Raw genomic sequence first — 20459 nt, forward strand, 5'->3', positions numbered from 1 at the left:
TATTTTTCCACTTCTGTTTTGAATTATTTTATAAGGTTATTTATTTTTTTTTTTTTGTAGAGACTCTCACTGTACCGCCCTCGGGTAGAGTGCCGTGGCGTCACACGGCTCACAGCAACCTCTTAACTCTTGGGCTTACGCAATTCTCTTGCCTCAGCCTCCCGAGCAGCTGGGACTACAGGTGCCCGCCACAGCGCCCGGCTATTTTTTGGTTGCAGTTTGGCCGGGGCTGGGTTTGAACCCGCCACCCTCGGCATATGGGGCTGGTATAAGGTTATTTTTAAAGAGGATTTTTTAAATTTAGGTATCTTAGGAAATTCAACTGTTCTGAACTGTGTTTTTCCCCTTTCAGCCTAAAATAGCCAGAAGAGAAAATAAAGGAGCCAACCCTATAGCTAAATATACCACAAGCATAAAAACAAACACTGACCCAAGGGTTAGAAGCCCTAGTAACAATTAGAGAATGCCTAATGTAATTAAACAATTGTGAGTTTATGTGTCTGTGTGTACACAGGGAGAAAGAGGGGAATATGAATCAGGTGGTAGACCTAACAGAAACATTAACATTAGGGGAAAGAGCGCAGGGTTTGAAATATGGCGGACGACGTGGACCAGCAACAAACTACCAACACTGTAGAGGAGCCTCTGGATCTTATCAGGCTCAGCCTGGATGAGCGAATTTATGTGAAAATGAGAAATGACCAAGAGCTTTGGGGCAGATTACATGCTTATGATCAACATTTAAATATGATATTGGGAGATGTGGAAGAAACTGTAACTACTATAGAAATTGATGAAGAAACATATGAAGAGATATATAAATCAACAAAACAGAATATTCCAATGCTTTTTGTCCGAGGAGATGGCGTTGTCCTGGTTGCCCCTCCATTGAGAGTTGGCTGATACAAAGAATTTATCATTAAGGAAACTTTGTCCAAGTGCCACTTTAAATGTGAAAGACATTCAAAGGAGAAACCTGCGTACATTTCTACATTAAGAAATGACCAAGGATTCTTCCACTCCTGAAATGAGTTAATTTGTAGATAACTCACAACTCCTAAAGCTAAATGTCATTTTTATTTTTCTCCAACATTGCCAATAAATGTGATCATCAAGGTCAGAACTTTTTTCAAAAGTTAGTTTGTTCTATTATTCTTACGGTTTCTGAATTTTTCTTTAGATTAAATTTGATATTTTTAAGGCAAAAAAAAAAAAGAAACATTAACATTCATCTCCATTCTGTGAAGTTTTACCTCAACATTTCTTTGGAAGGGCTATGTGATTTTCATTAGGAACCTGGTCATCATTTTTTATGTTAAATAAGAAATTACGGGCAGCGCCTGTGGCTCAGTCGGTAAGGCGCCAGCCCCATATACCGAGGGTGGCGGGTTCAAACCCAGCCCTGGCCAAACTGCAACCAAAAAATAGCTGGGCGTTGTGGCGGGCGCCTGTAGTCCCAGCTGCTCGGGAGGCTGAGGCAAGAGAATCACTTAAGCCCGGGAGTTGGAGGTTGCTGTGAGCTGTGTGAGGCCACAGCACTCTACCGAGGGCCATAAAGCGAGACTCTGTCTCTACAAAAAAAAAAAAGAAAGAAATTACTGGGCAGTGCCTGCAGCTCAGTAGGTAGGGCACTGGCCCCATATACCCAGGGTGACGGGTTCAAACCTGGCCCCGGCCAGCTAAAACAGCAGTGGCAACTACAACAAAAATAGCCAGGTGTTGTGGCGGGCACCTGTAGTCTCAGCAACTCAGGAAGCTGAGGCAAGAGAATCACCTTAGCCCAAGAGCTGGAGGTTGCTTGCTGTGAGCTGTGACAGCACAGCACTCTACCTAGGGTCTCAAAAAAAAAAAAAAAAAAGAGAAAGAAAGAAATAAATTACCTATTGAGATTATTAGGAGAAATGCCACAGATTATTTAAGTTTAGTGAGGGTTGAAACAAAATGAACTTTTGTAAAAACTGTGAAGTTATATTCCTTTTCAGTTGCTCATGTTGCTCAAATTCACTTGGTGTATTATTAAAATCAGAATTTCTAACTATTCCGGTCTTAATTATTATTTTTTTATTTTTGGCCGGGGCTGGGTTTGAACCTGCCACCTCCGGCATATGAGACCGGCGCCCTACTCCTTGAGCCACAGGCGCCGCCTCTCCGGTCTTAATTATTGTACAGTTTCAGAGTCATTTTCTTAGCTGTCCCACAAAATGCAAAATGTGGAAGATCAAACATTACTTCTATAAAAAGCTTACCTTCCATTCCTCTTTTTCTATCTTCAGGATGACTCTCCCATCTTCCTTGGTGACCTTTTCCTTTAGCTTAGTTAAGCTTACACGTTCTTCCCAGATCCGCACCAGCCTGGGAGACCCAGAAATCTTTTTACTTTGTAAATAATGATATTGCTGGAACTCACTTTTACATAAAAAGAAAATGGTTCTTTTGTGGTTTCTGGAAATCGGCAAGTAATTTATTCTGCAAGAATTATAAATATTAGTAACTTTCCATAGATTTTACTAACAAAAGCTTTATTGAGATGTAATTCTTATGCCATACAATTTATCCTTATAAAATATACAAATCAGTGGGTTTAGGTATATTCCTAGAGTTGTGCAGCCATTACCATTATTTAATTCTAAAATGTTTCATCACTCAAAAAAGAAACTTATACCAATTAGCAGTCCCTCCCTTTCCCTGCCCCTACACCACCTGGCAATCACTGATCTGCTTTCTGTCTGTGGATTTGCCTATTCTGAGCATTTCATATAAATAGGATCAGGCAAATGTGTGGTCACGAGTGTCTGGCTTCTTTTGCATAGCATCGTTCAATTCAAAGGTCATCTGGGCTGCCTCATGTCTCAGGACTTTCTTTTTAGGGCAGAATGACATCACTGTAGGGATCTACCACATTTTATTTCTTCATTCATCTGTTCATGGACACTTGGGTTAATTCCACTTTTTGGCTATTACTAATAATACTGCTATGAACATTGGTGTACAAGTTTTTGTGTGCACATATTTTCCTTGTACATATTCTTTGGAGTAGAATTGCTGGGTAATATGGTAAGTCTATGTTTAACATCTTTAAGGAATGGCCAGTTTCCAACTTGACTATGCCATTTTGCATCCCCACCAGCAGACTCTCGGGGCTCTGATTTCTCCATATCCTTACCAGTATTTGCTTTGGTCTTTTTCATTATTGCCATCGAGGGGGTATAAATGGTATCTGATTGTGAGTTTGATTTGCATTTTCCTGTGAGTAATCCAGAGATACTTAATACATTTTTTTAATGGCTTGCAAAGAACACAGTTCCGAGTTAAATTGCATTTTACTACCTGCTAATTTTATCCAGACTTCATTTTTTAGATATGAAAAAGTATAAAATCTTTTTTATTTGGGAGCACATTTCTATTGATTTTTGTTCTTTTGCAAACAGATATAACAATAATATCAACTATCAAAATGACAAGCAAAAGGTTACAAAACATTCTCTATGTCTTAGAAAAATTTTCATGCAAGAGAGAACAAGAATAGAAGGACCTTCCACATGGCTGACCACGTGGAGGTTCCTGGAGGCGGCACACCTGGGGGGGGCATGGAAGCTCAAATTTGGGTTTGCAAAATACTAATATAGTATTTATGTATTTTAATCTGTCACTTGCTTGAAATTTAACTAATCTACTAGCAAGTGTCCTATGGCAGTGGGCTGTGTGTAGCCTCCTGATCTGAACAGCTAGGCTTCCCATGGAGATGGCTAACTGAGAAAAAAGTGTATAATGTCAGCTACTCAGTTACATCACGTTTTATAAAAACAGAACTAGCCAAACAGTGGGCATAATGGATATTAATGACTTGTTACTAAAAAAGGAATGAAGTTTAGAGCAATATCTCACAACTATCAGGTAGCTTGTTCCTGAACCTTCAACTTTTTTTTTTTTTTCCTCAAGCCGTCACCCTGGGTAGAGTGCTATGGCATCACAGCTCACAGCAACCTCCAACTCCTGGGCTCAACTGATTCTCCTGCCTCTGTAGCTGGGACTACAGGCACCTGCCACAACGCCGGCTATTTTTTGGTTATAGCTGTCGTCGTTTGGTGGGCCCGGGCTTGATTCGAACCCACCAGCACAGGTGTATATATGGCTACATAGCCACTTGAGCCACAGGCACCGAGCCCTTAACCTTCAACTTAAATTAAAGAATTAATCAAGTACCAGTTATATGCCAAACATCATACTAGACATCGAGGATACAAAAAGCTTTGTCCCTAATGGTTTTATAATCAGGCTATTATTAGGCAAATCTATTTCCATCTCTATAATGGTTCTGTATTTCTCTGTCTCTCTCTCCTTTTTTTTTTTTTTTGAGATGGTGTGGTGTCTTGCTGTGTCACCAAGGCTGGTTTTGGCTTTATTTGTTTATTTATTTATTTATTTTTGGACAGAATCTCACTATGTCCCTCTCAATAGAGTGCTATGGCATCACAGCTCCAGCAACCTCAAACTTTTAGGCTTAAGCCATTCTCTTGCCTCAGCCTCCCGAGTAGCTGAGACTACAGGCACCCACCACAACACCCAGCTATTTTTTGTTGCAGTTGCCTTTGTTGTTTAGCTGTCCCAGGCCAAGTTCAAACCCACCACCTTCCATGTATGTGGCTGGCGCCCTCACCCCTGTGCTATGGACGCTGAGCCCTGGTTTTGGTTTTAAACTCCTGGGCACAAGCAGTCCTCCTGCCTCAGCATCCTGAGTAGCTGGGATTACTGACATGTACCACTGTGCCCAGCCAGACTCTTAATTTCTATTGTCTATGTCCAGAATGTACTAATTAATCTTTTGGTTGCTTGGGGCAAGATCCCTCACCTCTATGAACCTTGTCTATAAAATGTGGGGTTATAATTAAATAACACATAGGTCTCTTCCAGCTTTGATAGTCTGTCATCACTACACTGCTTATTTTAAGCTTAATATTCTTTCATGTCTTGAATAGAAATGTTCAACTCCTTTAAAGCCTTTTATTACAGAATGAAACCTTTACCAGATGCTGTCACACCAATTCTTACTTAAGTGTTTGATATCGTCATGGCAGCTTGGCATGAAAAGGAAAAGAGAACAATTTTTTTTTAACTTACAGATTATTTTTTGTTGTTGTTCGTTTGTTTGTTTTTAAGCTAAAGCTTTAGCCATTTTTTTAAAATGTTGCCTAGGGCGGCGCCTGTAGCTCAGTGAGCTGGATGCCAGCCCCAGAGGGTGGCAGGTTCTAACCCAGCCCCAGCCAAACTGCAACAAAAAAATAGCCATTTGGGAGGCTGGGGCAAGAGAATCAGCTAAGCCCAAGAGCTGGAGGTTGCTGTGAACTATGACACCACGGCACTCTACCCAAGGTGACAGCTTGAGACTCTGCCTCAAAAAAAAAACAAATGTTGCCTAAGCTGGCCTTGAACTCCTGGACTAAAATGGTCCTCCCGGGCGGCGCCTGTGGCTCAGTGAGCAGGGCGCCGGCCCCATATACCGAGGGTTGCCGGTTCAAACCTGTCCCCGGCCAAACTGCAACCAAAAAATAGCCGGGCGTTGTGGCGGGCGCCTGTAGTCCCAGCTACTTGGGAGGCTGAGGCAAGAGAATCGGCCAGCGCCCATGAGTTGGAGGTTTGCTGTGAGCTGTGTGAGGCCACGGCACTCTACTGAGGGCTATAAAGTGAAACTCTGTCTCTACAAAAAAAAAAAAAAAATGGTCCTCCCATCTTAGCTTCCCCAGTATCTGGGACTACAGAGTTTAGCTGCTTTTAGCTGAGAGAAGCAGCATAGACGCCGCTCCTACCCTTTTTAGCCCTGCCTGTGTACAGACCTCACGTCTGCTGCTGCTCTTGTCTGCTGCCTTGTTGCTCAGTGCCATCTGCAGACCAGCAGCATTATCTCTTCCCGGGAGCGGGTTAGAGACGCAAACCCTTGGTCTCACCCCAGACTTACTGACGTAGAATCTGTATTTTAACAAGATCCCTATGTGATTCCCACACAGGCAAGTTTGAAAAGCACTGTTCTTCTTCAAAACAAAAAAGATAGGACATTTCTTTTCTTTGGGCTATGTCTGGTCAGTTTAAATTCTGGAGTTTTCCGATGAGCCTTTGGGTCTTGCAGTCAGCGTCTCTGCCTCACTCTTACAGGTCTGTCACATTCTTACCACTGTGCCTCAGTTATGCTTGTTCATTTATTCAACCATTTCGTTAGTAATACCACAGGTTTTAAGCCAAACTTCTACCTAGTTTAGATTATTTATTTATTTATTTTCGAGATGGGGTATTGCTATACCCCTGGGGTTGCCCAGGCTGATCTCAATATCCGGCCTCAAGCAATTTTCCCCATGTCTCCCAAAGTGCTGGGATTATAGGCATGGCTACCCTACCCAGCCTAGATAGATTACTTTTAAAGTGGCTTAGACTTAATTTTAGCCATAAAACAAGCTTTGTAATGATACAAGTTGCTTTTATAATTAATTTTTTTTTTTTTTTTTTGAGACAGAGTCTCACTCTATGCTGTGGGGTCGAGTACCATGGTGTCACATCTCAAAGCAACCTCAAACTCTTGGGCACAAGTGATCCTCTTGCCAAGTACCTGGGACTACAGGCACCCACCACAACACCTGGCTATTTTTCTTTTTTTTTGTAGAGACAGAGTCTCACTTTATGGCCCTCGGTAGAGTGCCGTGGCCTCACACAGCTCACAGCAACCTCCAGCTCCTGGGCTTAAGCGATTCTCTTGCCTCAGCCTCCCAAGTAGCCGGGACTACAGGCGCCCGCCACAACGCCCGGCTATTTTTTGGTTGCAGTTTGGTTGGGGCCGGGTTTGAACCTGCCAGCCTCGGCATATGGGGCCGGCGCCCTACCGACTGAGCCACAGGCGCCGCCCAACACCTGGCTATTTTTTATTTTTTTATTTATTTATTTTTTTTTTTTTTGGTTTTTGGCTGGGGTAGGTTTGAACCTGCCACCTCCGGCGTATGGGATCAGCGCCCTACTCCTTGAGCCACAGGTGCTGCCCACCTGGCTATTTTTTAAAGATGGGGGTCTCACTCTTGCTCAGGCTGGTCTCGAACTCCTAAGCTCAGAAGATTCATCTACCTTGGCATGAAATTGTTGTTGTTTTTTTGTTTGTGTGTTTGTTTTTGTTTTTTTGAGACAGAGCCTTAAGCTGTCACCCTGGGTAGAGTGCTGTGGCATTACAGCTCACAGCAACCTCCAACTCCTGGGCTCAAGCAATTCTCCTGCCTCTGCCTCCCAAGTAGCTGGGACTATAGGTGCCAGCCACAACGTCTGGCTATTTTTTGGTTGCAGCCGTCATTGTTTGGCGGGCCTGGGCTGGATTCGAACCCGCCAGCTCAGGTGTATGTGGCTGGTGCCTTAGCCTCTGGAGCCACAAGCACCGAGCCTGAAATTGTTTTAAGATCAAGAGAAAAGTGCTTTCAAAAAACTACACTTCACAAACTCCGTATAAAGTTTCTAAAACTGATTTTGCTCTAGTTGTGGCAAAAGAGAGTTCATAATATCCCCCCCCAAAAAAATCTTAACTTCTATATTTATCTCAAGGTTGTCAGAAAACACTACAAATTCTAGTCTTAATAACCATAGAGGTGTGTATAACTTAACTTTTGGAAATTACATTTTATTAACAGACAGTCCTCCCATCTGATCACAGTATAGTCATGAAGCCAAAAACGTACAGGCAGTAGAGACAAGAATACACCTTCATTACTCTCCTGCAGAGACAACTGGACGCTGCTGAAATTGAATGGTCCTTAACTGGTCAGAGAACTTCAGGCTTTTCTGAGTCCTCAAATCCAGTTTGAACAAGAATCCTGCCATGTCTGTTTAGAGAAAACTCTCCTCGTTTGGGGTTTGACCACCCTCTTTCAGCAATAATCCTGTCAAATCATTTTAGCCAAAAACCTCTTATCCTTGAGGTTTCCTTTTAGTAAATTTCTATCCCTAACCCTCACGCTGCCCTTTGGTTATAAATCCCCACTTGTCCCTGTTGGAATGGGAATTGAGTCCAGTCTCTGACCCCCTTGCAGCACATCTAATGCCTATCACCATGGCCCCTCCTGAATGAAGTCTGCTTTACCATATTTAGCAAGCCTTTGGATAATTTTTTCTTTAACACTAGATACATGTAGTAGGTGAAACTGAGTTTAGAACTAAGTCATAATTCCTGACCACTGTTAGAAAAAAAAAATGGATAGGATTTAAAAGTACTTTAGAGTCAAGTTTATCATAATCGTACAATATAAACAGAATCAGTTTCATAAGAGTAGCTTTATATATAAAGGGACAAAGATGAAAGTAATACTTTTTGAGTCAGATTGCTGAGCTGTGCATACCAGTTCCACATTTATTAGTGGTATGATCTTTGACAAGTTACCTTGTCCCTCGGGTTTTTCAGCTTTTTTTTTTTTTTTGTAGAGACAGAGTCTCACTTTATGGACCTCGGTAGAGTGCCATGGCATCACACAGCTCACAGCAACCTCCAATTCCTGGGTTTAAGCGATTCTCTTGCCTCAGCCTCCCAAGTAGCTGGGACTACAGGCGCCCGCCACAACGCCCAGCTATTCAGCTTTTTTTTATAGACAGACAGTCTCACTCTGTCACTCAGGCTGGAACTCCAGGGCTCAAGTGATCCTCTTGCCTCAACCTCGCTTGTAGCTGGGATTATAAGTGCAAGCCACTTGATCCTGGCTAGTTTTTAAATATTTTTAAAGAGTTGGAATCTTGGCTCGGTGCCTGTTGCACAGTGGTTATGGCACTGGCCACAGGCACTGAGGCTGGTGGGTTCAAACCTGCCCTGGGGCAGCTAAACAACAATGACAAATGCAACAAAAAAAATAGCCAGGTCTTGTGGTGGGCACCTGTAGTCTCAGCTCCTTGGGAGTCTGAGGCAAGAGAAAACTTAAGTCCAAGAGTTTGAGTTTGCTGTGAGCTGTGACGCTACAGCACTCTACTAAGGGCAACATAGTGAGACTCTGTCTCAAAAAAAAAAAAAGAGAGAGAGAGAGATGGCATCTTGCTATGCTGTATAGGCTGGTCTTGAACTCCTGACCTTAAGTGATCCTCTTGCCTCAGCCTTCCAAAATGCTGGGATTACAGGTGTGAGCCACTGCGCCCGGCCAGGTTTTTCATCTTTATTTTATTTTATTTTTCTATTTTTTGAGAAAGGGCCTCAGTTTGTTACCCTCAGTAGAGTCCCCTGGCATCATAGCTCATAGCAACCTCAAACTCTTGGGCTCTGGTGATTCTTTTGCCTTAGCCTCGCAAGTAGCTGGGACTACAGGTGCCTGCCACAGTGCCCAGCTATTTTTAGAGAGAAGGTCTCACTCCGGCTCAGGCTGGTCTTGAACCTGTGAACTCAGGCAATCCACCTGCCTCAGCCTCCCAGAGCACTAGGGTTACAGGCTGAGCCACCGCACCCAACCCAGTTTTTCATCTTTAAAATAAAGAAAATAATGGTGCCTATGTGTGGCAGAGACTATGCATCACCCTCCCCCACTCCCAATATCTTAGTCTTCTTCAATAGTAGATCCTCTAAATTTAACTGGGCATAAGACCTCATTTAGCCGTCTCTCTTACAGCTAGATATAGGTTATGTGAATTTCTGGCCAACAAAATGTTAGCAGAGGTAGTATTGTGTGTGGCGGCTTCCTGGAAGTACAACTTCCTCTAGCGAGAAACCAATGTGATGGCTGCAGTTGGTATGTCTATTTCGGGCCATGAGGAGACTTCAGGAATGGAAACCATGCACAGATGAGCAACAATACAGAAAAGAAGCCAGAGGGTCTGACTTGTGGCCTGTTATTCCAGCGCTGCATCACTCACCAAAAAAGTCAGCAGACCTTGTTTAAGGCATTATCATTTGGTTTCCTTCTCTCTCAGTGCAATCTAATCTTCATAACAACACTGTGTTTCATCATGTTGAGAAGATTAAATGATATAGTACAAATGGAGCACTTAGCAGAGTCCTTAATATACAGTAAGTGCATAGTAAGTGGCTGTCTAACTGTACTGAGCACTGTTAGTATCATTATCAGCTTTATTGGCTTTGCTCAAGAAAAATGGTTCTCCCTATCCAGATCTTTTGTTTTTACAGACATTTAGCAGACATAAATCACTGTTTATCAATAACCTTTCCCCCCATTCTTTACTGGAATACCAGTTGTTGTTTTCAAGTGTTTACCCTTTCCTCGAGCAATCCAGGGATAAATATTAAATAGACTAAACCAGTCACACAATCTTATTGCTCTGGAAGGATTAGGCATGTGTAAATGACCCTAATTCTAGCAAAGGAGAGTTTGGTTGGGTGTACTCTGAAAAAGGTTTCCTCATTCTTAAAGAAGAAATGGGGGGTGGGGGAAGTTTCTACTCTTCTGAAACCTAACGATGGTTGACTGTGTGATGCCTGGAAATACCTGAGTCGTCTTGTGACACTGAGGGAAGCTGACCCAAGAATCTGACATACTGAAACTGACAGTGGAAGGTGCCAAAAGAAGCTGAGTCTTTAAATATATGAGGCTTTGCATTGACTCCCTTTGGAATTACCTTATTGTCCTATTGCTTAAGCTATTTTTAGTTGAAGTTTTCTCTTCATAACACATTTCCTAATTTAATGTTTAGAAAGAGATCTAATGAATGAGAATTGTAGAGAACTATGTGGAGTCTATAAGGAAAGGGGCTATTCTTGCAAGAGTAGTAGAATGCTGTGGAGACATCTGATCAGGAAAGTAGGAAAGCTCATATCAAATGAGAGCCAGACTATTTAGGTGCGGCCCAAATTAAGGAATCAAGTGATCCCCAGAGGCCCGGGCTGGAACTCACAGCTATTCAAATAGGTGGAAATCTATAGTACCTTCTACTGCCAGACAATTGTTTTAGATCCTAGGCATATAATGCTGAACACAATCCTGAAAATTAGACTAAGTGATACTAATCAAATCTTGAGGAATATTAAAAAGGGTCCTTTGAGGGCATAAGATAACTACTATTTTCACATGCAACATATATATTTTGTGACTCCTATCACCTAGCCACATTTAATTGAGTCAAATGTTTTCTATGAGTATACTATGAGTTTTTAGTAAATAAAAATTTGCATCAAATTCAGTAATAAGACACTTAAATGGTTTTTCATAATGATGTTATGAATTTTCGCCAATTCAAGATAGTAACTGTTACAGCATACTTGTGTTGAAATTCTTTCTCTCGCTTTAATTCTTCATTGTGTTTCTTTATTCTTTCTTCCCAAACTTCCTTTACAGCATTGACAGCCCCAGTACAATGATTTTCTGTCATGATTCCTCCACATTGTCATAGAGTCACCAACTTCATTAGGTTCTGAATAGCTGAATCACAGATGCCATTTCACAAAGGACCTAATTGTACCAGAGAAAAAAAGCAATGTGTTTCAGCATGTTCATCGAATACCGTAATGATCATAATAACCAATATTTGTTGAGTACTTCGCATGTTCCCAAAACAGTTTTATGTACTTTACATGCCATATCTCACTAAAAAATCCTGATAAAAATACAGTGCTATAGGTAATTTTATTGACTCTTGTCTACAGAGTAGAAAACTAAGCTTTAAAGAAGATGGGCAATTTGCTCAAGGCCTCATATCTAATAAGTGGTAGAGGTGGAATCTGATGCCAAGTCTACTTTCTTTGTTACTAAGTAATTCACAATGATAGAAAAACTGCAACTGGGTCTACCTGTCCAATTATAGGAAAATGGTTAATTAATGGATATGTAAAATACAACTGGTATCTTGGGATATCTATCTCATTTGTGCGCCATCTGCTCAACCTGGAATTCAGTTAAGTGATAATATGTTGAAATTGTTTACTCTTGTGTAAAATAAACTGCAGATGGATAGATATAATATTGAAGATTGTGACTGGAATCTCAGAAATAAGAGTAAAATACCAATAATAGGGGAATATTGTGTAAACTATGATAGATCCATTTTATAGAATATCCTTTGGCCTTACAAATAAAGGTATTGAGTTTTTACCAAATTAGCAATAATCAAAGAATTTGATTCACAGTTTTTTGAATAATTTCGTCTCAAATTCAAGACTATAAAGACATCTACAATCACAACTTCTATCCAATTTTATACTGGAAAACTATAATGGAAAACACAAAGCAATAGTTGGAAAAAGAAGAAGTGGAATTTGAAAAAGAAAAAGAAATGGAATTTGCAACAGCATAGGGAAATAGGTATTCTCATGCTGTTATGGTGGCAATAGGGTTATAATCTGTGTGGAGAGAAACTTGGTAATATTTATCAAACTCAAAAATGCTCATTCACACTTCTAGCAATTTATACTTTATGTATTTTCTTTTTTTTTAAGTATTTTATTAATCTGATGCGAGTCATAATTCTTCTCTTTCTTGACAGCAGGTGAACCAGGCCAAAGCATTTTTTTCTTTTTTTGAGGCAGAGTTTCATTTGTTACCCTGGGTAGAGTGCTGTGGCGTCATAGCTCACAACAAACTCTTAGGCTCAAGCGATCCTCTTGTCTCGGCCTCCCAAGTAGCTGAGACTACAGGCGCTCCCCACAATGCCTGGCTATTTCTTAGAGAGAGTATCTCACTCTTACTCAGGCTGGTCTCGAATTCCTGAGCTCAGGGAATCCACCCACCTTGGCCTCCCAGAGTGCAAGGATTACAGGCATGAGCCATCATCTCCTGCTATACTTAAAATATTTTCAAATGTAAATTGACATATTACAAAGTTAATCATTGCAGCGTTTTTTTGTAACAGCAAAATATTGGAAGCAACCTAACACTCCATCAGGAAATTATAGTATCTCTATATCATAAGAAATTGTATCACTCCAAATAAAGGAAAAGCATTTATATGTGTTGATATGCCATAATCTCCAAAATACACTTGAATTCCTGAGCTCAAGCAATCCTCCCTCCTGAGCCTCCCAAAGGCTAGAATTATAGGCGTGAGCCACCGGGTCAAATGGAATTATTTCTATTGGGTGCATATCTAGGATTAGAATTGCTGGGTCATAGTGTATGTGAATATTCCAATTTATAAGTTGTTTTCCAAAATGATTGTGCCCATTTATACTCTTACTACCACTGTGTAAGGGTCCCCACTACTGCATAAAATGATATCCTGGTGTGGTATTAACTGCTACTTTTCTGATGACTAAATATTCCAAGTTAATATACATAAATTTTCCTATTAAACAAAAGACAAAATCCTCAGTGTCGGTTAGGAGTGGTACCCCTAAAAAACAAAAATAGAGAGAAAAATGGACAGTACAATAGAAAAAGATCTACTCCTATTGTATACTCAAAATAAATGAAAACATATGGTCTCAAAAAACTTGTACATGACTATTGATAGCAACGTTAAATGGCCATCTTCTAATGAATGGAAAAACAAAACGTAATTTGGAATGTTATTTAGAAAAATGAATAAATTACTGATCCATGCTACAGCATAAATAAACTCTGAATAAAATCGAGCCAAGTGAAAGAAGTCAGACACAAATTGTATGATCCTCACCCCCTTTTTTTTTTCATTTAGAGACAGAGTCTCACTTTATCACCCTCGGTAGAGTGCAGTGGCGTCACAGCTCACAGCAACCTTCAGCTCTTGGGCTTAGGCGATTCTCTTGCCTCAGCCTCCAGAGTAGCTGGGACTACAGGCACCTGGCACAACGCCTGGCTATTTTTTGTTGCAGTTGGGGCTGACAACCTACTCACTGAGCCACAGGCACCACCCATATGATCCTACTTATATGAAATGTCCAGAAGGGGTAAGTCCATAGATACAAAAAGTAGACTAGTGGATCTGTGGGTTTTGCCTAGAGGCACCCAGTGACCATGCAACTTCTAATCAAAAGAAAGCTGAGGCCAGGCATGGTGGCTCACGCCTGTAATCCCAGCAATCTGGGAAGCCGAGCCGGTAGATTGCCTGAGCTCAGGAGTTCAAGACTAGCCTGAGCAAGAGGGAGACCCCATCTCTAAAAAATAGCCAGGCGTCGTGGCGGGCGCCTTTAGTCCCAGCTACTTGGGAGGCTGAGGCAAGTGAATTGCTTAAGTCCAGGACTTTGAGGTTTCTGTGAGTTATGATACCACGGCACTCTATCCAGGGTGACAAAGTCAAGATCTGTCTCAAAAAAAAAAAAAAATAGCTGATATCAATATATTAATAGAAAATGAATGTACTTTAGGCAAATTATAAGTATAAAAGATCACATCATGATAAAAGATTCAATTCAGAAGAGATAAAAAACAACCTTAAATTATATGCCCCTGAAAACAAGGCTTCAAATATACGAGGAAAAATTGACAGGACTAAAGAGAAAAATCAAGAAATCTGGCACTGAAGTAGGGAATTTTTTTTTTTTTTTGAAGATAGAGTCTCATTTTTGTCACCCTGGGTAGAGTGCCGTGGTGTCAGAGCTCAATGCAACCTCAAACTCTTGGGGTTGAGCGAACCTCTGGCTTCAGCTTCCCAGTAGCTGAAAATACAGGCAACTGCCACAAAAACCCAGCTAGCTTTTTTATTTTAAGTGAAGACGGGGGCTCATTCTTGCTCAGGCTGGTCTCAAACTCCTGAGCTCAGGTAATCCACCCACCTCCACTTCCCAGAGTACTAGGATTACAGGCCTGAGCCACCGGCCGCCAGATGTGGAGAATTTTAACCCTTTTCTCAGCAATCGATTGAATAAACAGCAAAACATAAAAAGAATACTAAAGATTTAAACTACAATGAATGAACTTGACCTAAATGCTATATGTGAAAACTGTAGCCCACAATGAAAGAATTGTAGGATATTCATCTTGTTTTCAAAACACATGGAAGAGGCTCAGTACCCGTAGCACAGTGGTTACGGCACCAGCCACATGCACTGAGGCTGGCAGGTTCAAACCCAGCCCGGGTCTGCCAAACAACAATGACAACTACAACAAAAAAATAGCTGGGCATTGTGGTGGTGCCTGTAATCCCAGCTACTTGGAAGGCTGAGGCAAGAGAATTGCTTAAGCCCAAGAGTTGGAGGTTGCTGTAAGCTGTGATGCCACAGCACTCAACCTAGGGCAATATAGTGAGACTCTGTCTCAAAAGAAAAAAAAAAAAAAAAGGCTCAATGCCTGTAGCTCAGTGGCTAAGGTGCCAGCCACATACACTGGAGCAGGTGGGTTCGAATCCAGCACAGGTCTGCCAAACAATGAACAACTACAACCGGGCATTGTGGCAGGCACCTGTAGACCCAGCTACTCAGGAGGCTGAGGCAAGAGAATCGCTTAAGCCCAAGAGTTTGAGGTTGCTGTAAGCTGTGATGCCACAGCACTCTACCAAGGGTGACAAAGTGAGACTCTATCTCAAAAAAAAAAAAGAAACAAAGAAAATATCCATCCAATGATTTACAAAAATAACTAGAATTAAATGAGGTATATATTTAATTTTAATAATTTAATTTAATAATTAAATGAGGTGATGTAAATGTTCCTAATTTTGTATGAAATCAGCACATTGTGCCCTATAAATGCCTTAATGTATGCATGATCTATGTGTTTATGATTTAATAAAAAAATAACTAGAATTAAGGGTCAAAAGTTGTGTGACATCAGAGATATGATGAAAAAGATCAAATTTTTTCTTAACAACAAAAATAAAGCCACTCAGAAATTGTGTTGAGGAAAACACTGTACAAGAAAGGCGCAGTCCGCATATAAAGCCAAGAGTATATGGCATGATTTTTAGCAATTATTGACGCTCAGGAAAGGAGGGTCTATTTTAACATTCTTCTAACACTCATGTAGCACAACAAGTATGACTTTGGTACTGAGAAGGAAATGTTGGCTCTGTATAAAATGATAATCACACAGCCACAACACTGTGAAGGCTACGTTTTGATCTCAACCAATAAAAATGGAAAGAAGACGTACCCTGTTTCCCCGAAAATAAGACATCCTCCGAAAATATGACCTACTTACAGGAAAGATAAGGTGTCCCCTGAAAATAAGACCTAGCGCATCTTTGGGAGCACACCTTAAAATAAGACACTGTCTTATTTTCGGGGAAACAGGGTATTTATGGTCACAGACCAGAATATACATGTCATTGTCATACATCTTGAAATTATTAAAAGTATTTTTAATAGAATGTGGAAAAAAGAAATGGGGAAGTAGAGGGTAGGAACACCAATATCCATGTCTCCAAGATGGGGGATCCGTGGTACTGTCTGAACAAGCAGTAGGGATTTAAGTATTTGTTTAAAGTTTGAATATAATCAAAAGAGAGACTCAAAGTAGGGACATAAATCTATGGGGTACGAGGGATCTATCATCACGAAGCATCTATCATAATGAAGTTCCATAGGTAATTGTCTAAAGTTGGTAAGGAATAATTCCCTTTGGGAGAAAAAAAGGAAATACAGAGACAAGTACTGAAAACTATATCCTGAAGCAGTTAAAGTGGCTTCTCCTAGAGAACACAACTGGTAATAGAGAGCAGTGAGGTTGCTAAAGCACAGTGGTGTCGTCATAGCTCTCTGCAACCTCTAATTCCAGGGCTCAAACGATCCTCCTTCCTCAGCCTCCTGAGTTGCTGGGACTACAAGCACGCACCATCACACCCAACTAATTTTTCTATGTTATTTAGAGATGGGGTCTCACTCTGACTGAAGCTTGTTTTGAACTCCTGGCCTCAAGTAATCCTCCTTCATTGGTCCCCAGAATGCCAGGATTATAAACATCGGCCACTGCATCCAGACTAACCATTTCTAAGTTATTGAGTTTTTAAACTAATACCGTACAGTCTATGTGTGTGAGAGTAGAGAAACAGAGACAGAAGGATAGAGAAAGGGAGAGGAACTATTTCAGGATTAATATGTAATTGGCAATATGCAGAAAATTATTAGGAGGGGGTCTCTATTTGTAAGTAACACATGCATAGTTTACTCAGGAACAGAATATGAGATCTGTTGGGCATTCATATGTTGGTAATCCAACTACCTGGGAATATCACAGTCAATCACAGTTTATTGTCTCAAATTTTAGGAGGTTTGAAGTTTGCTAAATACTTTAAGTAATCAGTATCAAATAATAAAAAATATGTTTAAAATCCCAAGTATCCTTCACGGAGGGGATGCATGCATTTATCAGATCTACTTGGATAACTGTGGTAATTCTAGAGCTAATAAAATCCCAAGTATCTACATGTACGTGTGTATTTTATTAGATATATATAACCGTTCTTTTGGTAATTCATTTCCTCATTTGCCATTAAACTTGGGTCATCCATCAGATTTCCCATGATGACAGTTTTAGGGGAGCACAGGTCATTAATAATGGATGTATTTCTTCCTGTAGCACAGGATTGTGTTCTCTGGTTTGATTATTACCACAACAGAAAAGCACACAGCATGGTAACATCGTGGCTAGGTATCGCCTTCCCAACGTAAAAAGAAAAAGACAAAAAGCAAAAGAAATACACTCTCAGAAGAAAGGCTTCTGCTGCGCAAATCTGTCTTCTAGAGGACAATTACATCAGTGGCTAGAACCCCTCAAAAAATGTTTCAAATCAATTCCAGTTTTGTTGGACATTCTGGCAAATACACACACAGTAAAGACATCATCAGCCCTCACTGTATATATGAAGAATGGGAGGGGGGAAGAGTTTTGAAAAATACTTACCATTGTCAGTGGATGTTGAGGCTGATGTGTCCAAAGTTAGTGACTATCAGTTAAGAGTAGATCACGGAGGGGAATTTTTTCAGTGTGTGTCGCAAGGATTAAATCCTCGGTCAAGCTGTACCCAAATGAAATGTAATGTCAGCCGACCTCTAATTTTAGTTCATGAACAAAGCTGAGAATAGAAAGAATCACATGGGGCTCCTGTGCAAAGGATCAGCTGATAATGTATGTGAGCACATTCTGTAAACTGCAAAGCGCTGTCCAACAGACGTTATAAAACTATCTAGCATAACTGTTTCTTTTTTTTTTTTAAGAGACAGAGTCTCACTTTATCGCCCTCGGTAGAGTGCTGTGGCATCACAGCTCACAGCAACCTCCAACTCCTGGGCTTTGGCAATTCTCTTGCCTCAGCCTCCCGTGTAGCTGGAAGTACAGATGCCCACCAGAACGCCTGGCTATTTTTGTTGTTGTTGCAATTGGGCCAGGGCCGGCTTCAAACCCACCCCCCTTGGTATATGGGTCCAGCACCCTACCCACTGAGCCACAGGTGCTGCCCAAGCATAACTATATATATATTTTGTGTGTGCGTGTGTGTGTGTTTTGTTTTTTTATTTATTTATTTTTTTTTTAGAGATAGAGTCTCACTTTGTCGCCCTCACTAGAGTTCCATGGCGTCACAGCTCACAACAACCTCCACCTCTTAGGCCTTAGGCGATTGTCTTGCTTCAGCCTCCCAAGTAGCTGGAACTACAGGCACCTGCCACAACACCCGGCTATTTTTTGTGGCAGTTTTGGCCAGAGCCGGATTCAAACCCTCCACCCTTGGTATATGGGGCTGGCACCCTACCCACTGAGCCACAGGTGCTGCCCCAAGCATAACTATTTCTAAATATTTTTTTTTTTTTTTTTGTAGAGACAGAGTCTCACTTTATGGCCCTCGGTAGAGTGCCGTGGCCTCACACAGCTCACAGCAACCTCCAACTCCTGGGCTTAAGCGATTCTCTTGCCTCAGCCTCCCGAGTAGCTGGGACTACAGGCACCTGCCACAATGCCCGGCTATTTTTTGGTTGCAGTTTGGCCGGGGCTGGGTTTAAACCCGTCACCCTTGGTATATGGGGCCAGCGCCTTACCGACTGAGCCATAGGCGCCACCCAACTATTTCTAAGTATTAAGAAAAATAAATCCTAATGAAAATTTTTCTACTTTTCACGACTTACATGTTTTAAGTATTTAATAGAATTTAATAAATCTAAGCAGAGAAACTTATGCCGATATATAGCATAACAAAAATCCTACCTAGTAAACCATGGGTCTACAAATATTTGAACTAAAGGCACGGATGTGTGAGAAAAAGAAAAAATGAATGCATAGATAAGCATGGGTAACGAAGGAGCCCCAAACTTCTGCTGTACCCACATTTCAAACTGAATTATCTCTTAAATTTTGTCTCTTCAGCTTTTGTATCTAGGACTTGATTCCATGTTCTTTAAAAAAAAACAAACCTGCATTTATTTTTTTAATTTGTAACATATGCAAATGAAACAAAATACGAAAACTCTTTTCCCTCCGCATCCCTACCTCCAGCCATTTAATTCTCTTTTCCTTTTTTTTTTTGAGACAGAGCCTCAAGCTGTCACCCTGGGTAGAGTGCTGTGGCATCACAGCTCACAGCAACCTTCAACTCCTGGGCTCAAAAGATTCTCCTGCCTCAGCCTCCCAAGTAGCTGGGACCACAGGCACTTGGTTGCAGCCGTCATTGTTGTTTGGCAGGCACAGGCTGGATTTTAACCCGCCACCTCAGGGTGTATGTGGCTGGTGCCTTAGCCGCTTGAGCCACAGGCACCAAGCCTTAATCCTCTTTTCTATTGCAACTACTATTGCCAGTTATTTGCACATTCTCCTGAAAATGTTCAATGATTTTACAAGCCTGCATATTGCCTAGACATCCTGCCATGCTCACACACATAAAATGGTAGCATGTACATTGTTCTAGGATGTGTTTTCTTCACTCTGAGTATCCTGGAAAGTGTTTTTTAGTAGCCTGGTTAGAGCAGCATCATTCTTTTCAGTGGCTACGTAGCATTTACTGTGCTGGTAGATCATAATTTATTTAGTCATTCAGATAATTCAGCAATGTTAGTGCTTCTAAATGCCTGATAATCCCATACATATTCTCTAACACTTCTGTAAGGAATGTGCTCCGAGAGTTATGAGACTTTTCAAGATCACAGAGACTTTTCAAGATCACATGAGACTTTTCAAGATCACAGAAGTGTAACTTCTGGAACCGTGGCCAGAAGTTACACTTCAACCTCCTCATCCTGATTGTTTATATCATAAATGTCCCAAAGGTCGTCATACGTATGAAAGTTAACAAACTCATATTACAGTTTATATTTTAGTATGTTTTATATTTATATATCAAAACATAGAGACATTTTGTAAATACAGCAGAACCTCTGCAAGCTGATCACCCAAGTGACTGGCACAAATTGGTCAAGGTACAGCGGTGGTCAGCTGACTTAAGGAACTTGCAGTGAGTACATGTGGTGCATGTCCCATCGGGCAAAATTAGATAAACCCAGGAGGTGGCCAATGGAGGGAGGCGCTCAGCTATGGAGGTTCTACTGTATTTTGTAGTAAATATTTTATAAATAAATGTACAGTTAGCTACAATTTGCCATTTTCCCTATGATATATGTATTACGACCTTTGGAATACCCTGTATGCTCACCATACACTGCATTTTGACTATGTTCAGAGGTA

The 20459-nt window shown here is 41.0% G+C and overlaps 3 protein-coding genes across 5 annotated transcripts in view; 2 read left to right on the forward strand and 1 right to left on the reverse strand.

Annotated features, from left to right (window-relative positions):
* Positions 1–17828, reverse strand: part of LRRC39 (leucine rich repeat containing 39) — a 31150-nt gene extending 13322 nt beyond the window's left edge. For both annotated transcript variants that reach the window (XM_053592105.1, XM_053592106.1), the window contains exons 1-3: positions 17694–17828; positions 11207–11396; positions 2247–2352 (exon numbers count right to left, since the gene is read on the reverse strand). In XM_053592105.1, coding sequence (XP_053448080.1) covers positions 2247–2352; positions 11207–11316 — 216 coding nt within the window. In that variant the 5' untranslated portion in view covers positions 11317–11396; positions 17694–17828. The remainder of the gene's footprint in view (positions 1–2246; positions 2353–11206; positions 11397–17693) is intronic.
* The window catches only part of TRMT13 (tRNA methyltransferase 13 homolog), a 71511-nt gene that overhangs the window by 40604 nt on the left and 10448 nt on the right, over positions 1–20459 (forward strand). The window lies entirely within an intron of this gene.
* On the forward strand, positions 149–2134 carry LOC128586357 (U6 snRNA-associated Sm-like protein LSm3). The gene has a single exon (XM_053592109.1). The coding sequence runs from the start codon at positions 595–597 to the stop codon at positions 901–903; it is 309 nt and encodes a 102-aa protein (XP_053448084.1). The 5' UTR covers positions 149–594; the 3' UTR covers positions 904–2134.

The sequence above is a fragment of the Nycticebus coucang genome, chromosome 5, assembly GCF_027406575.1.
Source record: "Nycticebus coucang isolate mNycCou1 chromosome 5, mNycCou1.pri, whole genome shotgun sequence".
In the NCBI taxonomy this organism is placed as follows: Eukaryota; Metazoa; Chordata; class Mammalia; order Primates; family Lorisidae; genus Nycticebus; species Nycticebus coucang.